The sequence below is a fragment of the Nannospalax galili genome, unplaced genomic scaffold, assembly GCF_000622305.1.
Source record: "Nannospalax galili isolate Female #2095 unplaced genomic scaffold, S.galili_v1.0 scaffold1677, whole genome shotgun sequence".
Classification (NCBI taxonomy): Eukaryota; Metazoa; Chordata; class Mammalia; order Rodentia; family Spalacidae; genus Nannospalax; species Nannospalax galili.
In genome coordinates, this window is record NW_008339464.1 from 491,628 (window position 1) to 501,230 (window position 9,603).

The 9,603-nt window shown below is 41.9% G+C and overlaps 1 protein-coding gene across 1 annotated transcript in view; it reads left to right on the plus strand.

Moving 5' to 3' along the window:
- Positions 1–9,603, plus strand: part of Atl3 (atlastin GTPase 3) — a 54,745-nt gene extending 45,142 nt beyond the window's left edge. Inside the window, exons 9-13 of the mRNA XM_008834193.3 lie at positions 1,892–2,019; positions 2,531–2,587; positions 3,128–3,199; positions 4,739–5,170; positions 8,277–9,603. Of these exons, the coding sequence (XP_008832415.1) occupies positions 1,892–2,019; positions 2,531–2,587; positions 3,128–3,199; positions 4,739–5,170; positions 8,277–8,366 (779 nt within the window). The 3' untranslated portion in view covers positions 8,367–9,603. The remainder of the gene's footprint in view (positions 1–1,891; positions 2,020–2,530; positions 2,588–3,127; positions 3,200–4,738; positions 5,171–8,276) is intronic.

The following is a 9,603-nucleotide window of genomic DNA, read 5'->3' on the forward strand; positions in this document are numbered from 1 at the left end:
TAGACCCGGCTGCCCTTGACCAAAAAAAAACCCCCCTGCCTCTGCCTCCCGAGTGCTGGAATTAAAGGCGTGCGCCACCATGCCTGGCTATAAGTTTTTTTTTCTTTAAAGCAGGGTCTCGCGCTATGTATCCCTGGCTGGCTTGGTACTTACAGAGATCCACCTGCCTCTGCCTTCCAGTGCAGGGATTGAAGGCACGCTCCACCACACTGAGCCTCAGTATAAAATTAATAAAGAATTTGTACCCTACCTTTTTGTTTCTTAAGACTTTATAGGTTCATTTTTTTTTGTATTATAATTATTTATGGAGTGGCGAAGAGTTTTTATCCTGATATGGGCAAGAATTTTATTTTCATTTGACAGTTGGGAACTCATGAAGAATTAGAAGATTTATAGAAATCAGATTTCTGATAATTTAATCTTCATCTTTGTAGTTGGATCTGCACATTCTTACTCTGAAGAAAGAGCTCTATTTGCTGGTTCCCCTGGACTGTCTTTGGAACTTTGGAACCAGAAAAGATTGTCACTTTTCTGACATGGTCTTTCATCTTGAGGTAGCCCAGGGTCTTCTCATGATATTCTAAGAAGTAAATCATATGAGGCAGAAGTGCTTCTACTTTTTTGTATTTGATTAAAAATATTTTTTAGCCAGGCGTGGTGGCATATACCTTTAATCCCAGCACTCAGGAGGCAGAGGCAGGCAGATCTCTGTGAGTTCAGGTCAGCTGGGGCTACAGGGAGACCCTGTCTCAAAAAGACCAATATATATATTATATCTATAAATTAAAGACAGGATGTCACTGTGTAGCCCTGGCTGGCCTGGCCTGGAACTTGCTATGTAGACCAGGCTGGCCTGGAACTCAAAGAGATGAGTGTTCTTCTGCCTTTGGAGTGCTGGGATTAAAGGTGTATGCCACCAGGCCCAGCCTATGTGTGTGATTTTTTTTTTTTTTTTTTTTTTTTTTTGAGAATGTTTCTTGTGGCCCAGGTTGGTCTCAAATTCACTCTGCAACCCAGACTGACCTTGCACTCCTGATCTTGCCTCTTCCTGCTAGGACTGCAGGTGTGCATCACGGTGCCAGGTCATAGGACTGTAGATGTGCATCACGGTGCCAGGTCATAGGACTGTAGGTATGCATCACGGTGCCAGGGTCATAGGACTGTAGGTGTGCATCACGGTGCCAGGTCATAGGACTGTAGGTGTGCATCACGGTGCCAGGGTCATAGGACTGTAGGTGTGCATCATGGTGCCAGGGTCATAGGACTGTAGGTGTGCATCACGGTGCCAGGTCATAGGACTGTAGGTGTGCATCACGGTGCCAGGTCATAGGACTGTAGTGTGCATCAGGATGCCAGGCTCAAGTGCTTCCTCTTACATACCGTGTTAACACAAATAAAGCATATGGATGAGTAGTGCAGCAAAGGCCCGAGACAAGCCAAGAGGTTGATGTGCTAGGATTTGAGGGTCTTGTTAATGATATTTTTTGAAAAGTGGAATGTCCTTGGGAGGCCAGAGGATTGCAGTTTGAAACAAGCCTGGGGTCTATAGTAAGATTCTGTTCTGAAACAAAACAACAAAAAATAACAAAACCATGGAATTTCTTCAAGAGCTAGGGAGTAGACCACATTTTCTAGACTTGAAATCAAGATAAGGACATTCTGTATATTCTGTTCTGAACTAGATAGGACTTATGTGTGCCAGGAGGGAAGGAGACATAAAAGGAGGCACATTGGCAGTGATCTGGCAGCAGCCTGGTCGTAGTCCAAAGCGCCCAGCATGGTCTGTACCTTGTCTCCTACTCCAGCTGGAAGATGCTAATAGAATTGTGCGCCGTAGAGGTTTTGTTTTGTGCTCATTTTGTCTTGCTTTTTCTCTGTGATCTATAACTAGATATTGCTAGTGACTTCAAAGAGCAGTTGCAAGCACTGATACCTTATGTGTTAAACCCATCTAAGCTAATGGAAAAGGAGATCAATGGCTCAAAAGTCACCTGCCGGGGACTGTTGGAGTATTTTAAGGTAAATAGGAGTTTTAGTTTTAAACTTTGGGTGAGAAACATTTTGAGACCCTAGTGCTCTTCTAGGAGTGGGCCACTGGGTGGCAGTATGGGCCTAAGAACCAAATGGATCTTTTTTGCACTCTCTTAGAGTAGTGATTACTGTGTCTTCAAGGAAAATGATGTGAACAGCAGGTGGTTAGGAAGTTGCTGTGAATGGGAAACCACAGGTAAATGTGACATGGCCGCCTCCAGGCAAGTAGTCTCTGCCTACAGGTCATGGTGAGGCCACTGTGCATGGGAGTCTGATGAGAATCCTAGTCTTGGTTGGCTTGTGCTACTTAAAAGTATTTGTAGATAACTAAAAACGCTAATGTGCACTCATAGTTGTGCTGTGCCTTTGCTAATTGTTGGCTGTTGGTCTAGGTCTTTGTGAAAATGCAGTGTGTGGTCTTACTGTTTTAAAATTTTAAGGTATGAGCAAATGTTTTAGAATGACATTTTTGTAATTGTTTTTATGTTTATATTTTAAGGCATATATTAAAATTTACCAAGGAGAAGATCTGCCTCACCCCAAATCTATGCTTCAGGTAATGAAGTCTTGGGCATCCCAAGTGACACGTTTTTTTAATTGCTGGAATTGACTCGGGCATACAGCTGAGTCTGGAAGAAGAGAATGTGGGCATACTCCTTTCTCTTGGGTCCATATCTTGGTTTTTAGCACATTTTACAGCAGAATGGGTGCCCTTTGGTTTGTCTGCATTGACAGCAGGTAAAACAAGTTTCACAAAAGTTGCTAGAGCCTGTAATTGCTAACATATTGATAATTTTTTTTCTGTGTTTATCCAAAATTTGTATTTTAAGTTTAAAATTGACGCAAAGGAAATAATATTTTCCTTGATTTTTGTTTAATTTATGCTAAAGATTCTTAGTTGTCAGAACAGATGTTTTGGTACAAAATTTGGCAAAAATGTTAATTTTTTCAGTTGACTTGTATGGAGACCTAAGGGAGAAGAAGAAAAAAAAGAGAAGTCTAGTAAAAAAGGAAGAATGAGACAGATTTTCGCTTGGTTATTTCTGCAGAAATGTTAGGAGAATAATTCGCAGTTCATGCTTTCCTTTCTTACAAGGCCACTGCTGAAGCCAATAATCTGGCTGCTGCAGCCTCTGCCAAGGACGTTTATTACAACAACATGGAAGAGGTAAGTGAGGAGACCCTGAGTGGGTACTGACTTTTCAGACCCAAACTTGACTCTGTTAGTGTATCTCCCCTCAAGCCCCTTTTGACACAGGTTTTACATAGTAGAGGCTGGCCTGAAGAGCCTTGTGGTAGTGGAGGCTGATGTGGGACTCCTGATCTTTCTGCCTCTACCTCCCAAGTGGTGGGATCACAGGAACTCCTGCCACCAGACCAGTAGTATTAAGATACTACTTAATGTATCTTTTTTTTTCGTCTTTTTGAGACAGGGTTTCCCTGTAGTCCCAGCTGGCCTGGAACTTGTTATGTAGACCAGGCTGGCCTCAAACTCGCAGAGCTCCTCCTGCCTCTGCCTCCTGAGTGCTGGGACTAAAGGCATGCACCACCATGCCCGGCTGTATCTTTTTCTTTTTTAAGATTTATTTATTTATTTATTTATTTATTTATTTATTTATTTATTTAATTTTTGGTCTTTTTGAGACAGGGTCTCCCTGTAGCCCCAGCTGTCCTGGAACTCACTATATAGACCAGCCAGCCTTGAACTCACAGAGATCTGCTTCCCAAGTGCTGGGATTAAAGGCATGTGCCACCATGCCTGGCTTAACGATTTATTTTGTGATCTATTTTTGTGTTTGTGTGTGTGCCTCTGCATGTGTATGTGGGTGGCCAGAAGACGGTGTTGAATCCCCTGGAGCTCACAGGGGAGTGTGATCTGCCTGACATGAGTGCTGGGAACTGAACTTTGGTCCTCTGAAAGAGCAGGAAGTGCTCTTAACCACTGAACTATGTCTCCAGCCCCCCCCATGTCTGATTGTCATGCCACTGTTATTTCTGATTAGTGTTACTCTGGTGATTTTAAAGCTTTTTTTTCTTTTGGTTTCTTTTGATAAGGGCTTGCTATGCAGCCCTGGCTGGCCTGGAATTTGCTATATAGAGTAGCCCTGCCTCAAACTTGTGACAGCCCTATCTGTGCTTCTTGAATGCTGGGATTATAGACTAACATGCCTGTTTTGTAGTTGGCCTTTTTTTTTTTTTTCTGTCTTTTTGAGATGGGGCTTTCCTGTAGCCCCAGCTGTCCTGGAACTCACTATGTAGACCAGGTTGGCCTCAAACTCACAAAGATCCACCTGCCTCTGCCTTCCGAGTGCTGGAATTAAAGATGTGCACCACCACGCCCAGCCTTGTCTTGTTTCTTTAAAAAAATTTTTTTTTGATCTATTTTATTTTATATGTATGCATGTTTGCCTGCATGTATGAATGCAATATCTGTGGAGGCCAGAAGAGGGCATCAGATCCCCTGGAACTGGAGTTAAGGATGGTTGGTAGCTGCCATGTGGGGTCCTGGAAACAGAACCTGGGTGGGTCTTCTACAGGAGCAACCATTGCTCTTAACTGCCAAGCCTCCTCTCTAGCCCCCTAAAGTTAACTTTTAATATCTCTTTTTCTAATATCTTAAAACATTCTGATCTTGACTGTATCTTTTTACTTGTTTTATTTGGCATATAAAGGGATTTTCAACATGTTGTGTTTTTGTTATTTTTAGGTTTGTGGGGGAGAGAAACCTTATTTGTCTCCAGATATTTTAGAGGAGAAGCACTGTGAATTCAAGCAACTTGCCCTGAACCAATTTAAGAAGACTAAGAAGATGGGTGGGAAGGATTTCAGCCTTCGTTACCAGCAAGAGCTGGAGGAGGAGATCCAGGAATTGTTTGAGAACTTCTGCAAACACAACGGTAGCAAGAATGTCTTCAGCACCTTCCGAACCCCGGCGGTTCTCTTCACAGGCATAGCAGCTTTGTACATCGCCTCAGGCCTTACTGGCTTCATTGGTCTCGAGGTTGTGGCTCAGCTGTTCAACTGTATGGTTGGGCTGCTGTTAATAGCGCTCCTTACCTGGGGGTACATCAGGTATTCCGGTCAGTATCGTGAGCTGGGTGGAGCTATTGACCTTGGCGCAGCTTATGTGTTAGAGCAGGTAAGTTGTGTTGACGGAGGAGGGTTGATTGATGATACTTGTACTTCTGTTGTGAAATACCTTAGTTTGGAAGAATTTCATAGTAAAGGAAGGCATAAACCCAACTTCTGATGGGCTTTACGTTTTATTCTTTAGTATATTAATATTTAGTGCTGCTGTTTTGTTTCAATGCCTAAAATTGGCCTTTTAGTGCAAAAAAAGCTCTTAGTCATACTGTGTTCTATTGGGAAAGTTCTAATTATATTATCTTTTTTTCTTTTTTTTGTAGGCATTTATAGGCATTTAACAGAATGTGACAATTATTATCTTAAAATTGCTCCTAGATTTCTCTAAGTCTCTTAAACACTTCATGTATAGTTGACCCTCAGTGTTCATTCGATTAAGAAACTCTTAAGTATATGCCAATGTGCTACAGTCTGCAGTGGGAACCAGGGATACAAAAGTATGTTGTAAGAGTGCCTGTCCCTGTCTTTGAGAATTTCGTAGGCTGGGACATTGTACACTAGAGGAGAAGCCCACAAGAATCTCTAGTAGCCTCCAGTCCTGGGTCTGTCCTACTCAGAACAGTGCACGTCACTAATGATGAGGTCTTCTTTAATTCATTTGTATCCCAGTGATGGCTGATGATTCTAGGAATGCCATCTAATTATATTGTCTAAAGACATGATTCTTGTGTGATTCTCCCCATCTCCCTGATCAGTTTGCGTCACTGAAAACCAAGAGCTTTGGAAAAATATGAACATAAAAAAATGTTGTATTTTGAATCATATTGAATTAGTAAATGTACGCATTGCCTTCATTTATTTATTAAAATCTTAAGCCAGGTTTTTAGGTTAGCATATACAATATTGGGTTTCATTATGGTGTCTTCATACATGCCTTCATTTATATCTTCCAGAATGTAAATGATTTTTAACATTGACATGATTTTAGCATTTTTTGTTTGCTAATTTTTTATTTTAATTTTATGTGTATAAATGTTTTCCCTGTATATATATGTAAGTGCACTTGTGTGTACAATGTCTGCAGAGGCCAGAAGGGCATCAGATCCTTGAAACTGGAGTTTTGGATGGTCGTTAACTGCCATGTGGGTGCTGGGAACCAAATACAAGTTTTGTGCAAGAGCAGCCAGTGCTCTTAACCACTGAGCCATCTCTCTATCCACTCTGTTTTTGTTTTTTTTTTTTTTTAAATATTATTTTTATTTTATGTGTATGCATGTATTACCTGCATGTAGGTAAGTGCCCCCGTGTTGTACAGTGCCTGAGGAGGACAGAAGAGACTGTTGGATCCCCTGGAACTGGAGTTATAGACAGTTGTTAGCTGCCATGTGGGTGCTGAGATTCAAACTTGGGTCTTCTGCAAGAGCAGTCTGTGCTCTTAACCGCTGAGCCATCTCTCCAGCCTCTGCTCCAAGGTTCTTAGCTCCTGCTGCTGCACCCAGGCCCTCAAGCTTATTACACCCTGGGGAATAGCAACCTCTGGACCATTCTGAAAGACTATCTCTCCCTTTGGCCCAGGCTGCTGTTACTTAGCACCGAACATTTCAGAATTAGAGTAAATATTTTATTATTTTGAACAATTAAGAAGGTTACATAAATTTTATTTTTCATTCTAATTTGCCACTGGAGAACTCAGTGGTATTACTGTGATCCAGAGTTATAGCTGCTGTATATAGTTTAGGTTGGATACAGATCCCCTGGAACTGAAATTACTGACAGTTGTTAGCTGCCATGTGGGTTCTGGCAGTCGAACCCCAGTCCTCTGCAAGAGCAGTCGGTGTTCTTAACCGCTGAGCTATCTCTCCAGCCCCCTGTTTTTGTTTTTTAAAGCAGGATTTCACTATGTATGTAGCCCTGCCTGGCCTGCCTCAGCCTCCTGAGTGCTGGGATTAAAGGTGTATACTACCAACTCAGCAGGTTTTTATTTTTTATATTTAAAATTTTTAAGTTATTATTATTATTATTACTTTTGGTCTTTTGGAGACAGGGTCTCCCTGTAGCTCCAGCTGTCCTGGAACTCACTATGTAGACCAGGCTGGCCTTGAGCTTACAGAGATCCACCTGCCTCTGCCTCCCGAGAGTGCTGGGATTAAAGGCGTGCGCCACCACGCCAGCTTAGTTGTTATTGTTGTTGTTGTTATTATTATTATTATTATTATTTTGAGGCAGACTTTCCCTCTATCCCCAAGCTGGCCTGGAACTCCCTATGTAGATCAGACTGGCCTGGATCTCACAAGAGATTTCACTTGCCTCTGCCTCCCAAGTGTTGGGATTAAAGGCGTGTACTACCACACCTGACAAGTTATTATTGTGTATTGTGTATGTATAAGTGTGGGTGTGCACATCCCACAACAAGGCATGTACATGGCGGAGGACCACTTGGTGGAGTCATTTTTTTCCATTCACATTTATATGGTCTAGGGATTGAACTCAGGTCTTCAGGGTTTGGGCAGCAAGTGTTTATTTACCTGAGCCATTTTGCTGGCCCATCTAGGTATTTTTGTAGTGTTTTGAGACAGAAGCTCATGTTGCCCAGGCTGGTCTCAAACTCCATATGTTGACAAGGGTGAGGTTGAACTTGAGCTTCTGATTCTGCTGCCTCTGCCTCCTAAGTGCTGCAAGTGCTGGGGTATAGGTATGTACCGTATGTACTATATGCTACACATGTGTTTATTTTTTCCCCAGGGTCTTTCTGAGCCTAAGCTGGCCTGGGACGCATTGTGTAATACATGATCACCTCAGACTCACAACTCTGCCTCAGCTCTTGAGTGTTTGGATTGCAGGTGTGCACCCCTACCACTGGCCAGTTTTGTATATTTTTGAGATTGATTTGTTTCTTTTTTAAGTAACATGAACAGATCAGTTAGGTCAGTTTTGTGTGAAACCAGGGAGCCCCCACCCCCTCCCTCAGCCATGGAGCAAATGCTCCACTGACCGGGAGTCAGCTTGGCCAGGGTTTCTTCATACCACTGCGTTCTCAGGCCCCTGCTTCTCAACGTGCTGATGATGGAAGAGGTGTTTGAAAGTTTATCTCCAAGGACTTAACTTTTTCATACTGTGTTGTATTTTGTTAACTGATACATTGAATAAATGGACTTTTGCAGGCTTCTTCGCATATTAGTAACTCTACTCAGGCTGCTGTGAGGGATGCAGTTGCTGCTGGTAGATCACCTGCGGATAAAAAAGCTGAATAGCATCTGAATGGGAGGATCCAACAAGAGCCCAACTGGCCCCTGGATTTCTGCTCCTGCCACTGTGGTCCAGTTCCAAAGGAATGACAGACCTGAGCCCATCTGGGAAGAACTGAAACGGGCACTGTAATAAATGAGCTGACCTCTTCCTGGCTTTCAAATTCCATTTCTCTTGGAAGCAGTCATTTTTCTTGCTGTTATAGATTTGAGACTTTGTCTGTTTTCTTGTTACGCTGCTTTGTGCACTTTATTGTGGGGTGGGGGGAGGGTGAAAGGAAAACATGGAAATGCAGCTTTGAAGCTTTTTGTGCCACATAGTGCCTTTTCAGGTCAAATCCATGCCTTTGCAGACATGAGGGTGAGGAACGGAGGACTGCCTCATGAAATAGGCTGTTTTGGAATGAAGTGTCAGTTTTGCTCCTTATGAGGATTTGTTTTTAAAGTTTAGAAAACTTGGAAAAGGTTCCGAACTGAAGACTTAATGAAATGATGCTGTCACTGTTATTACCATTATTGGTGATTGAACCATACTAAGCAAGCACTCTACCATTGAGCTGTATCCCCAGCCCTTTGCTTTTCCTTTTGAGACATGGTCTCAGGTCTTTAATTTACTCTGGCCAGGGTTGACCACGAAGCTTTGATTTCCCCTGTCTCGTTCTCTTGCGTGGCTGGTGTTAAGGCCTGTACCACCAGTCCTTGCTTCAAATCTTATTTGTAATATTAGAATTCTGCTTGCTATGAAGTATGGAAAAATTAGATCATTTATATTACAGAATTTAAAGTCTTTTTCCTAATAGGCTGACAGTTGTTTTGAACTTGCTTTTTAAAATATTCCTATCTATAGCTTCTTTCTAGAAAAAGAGGCAGAAATGCCTTAAAAATCCAGAGTGACTCATAATAAAAGGAATGAGCTACTTTCTGAAAAAAATTGCAATTTAAGGGACCCATTTGACCCTTGATAAGTCACTTAAACCTGTGTCTTGATGAGAGTCACTGTAACTTTATGTATGTATATAAAGCACATGTCAGTCTTACACTCATAAATTTGGTGTCATAAAGGATTAGAGAAAAGACATTACTAAATATTACTACCTTTAATTAATATATTATTTTATGTGGCCTAGCAGTAATACCAAATGGGTCTAGGGTCTTCACCCAAACTGTGTATTTTTATTCTTTGCATGGTCTAAAGTTTATAATATCAAAGCTAAAATTGTTAATTTTAGGCTCTTTTTCCTTA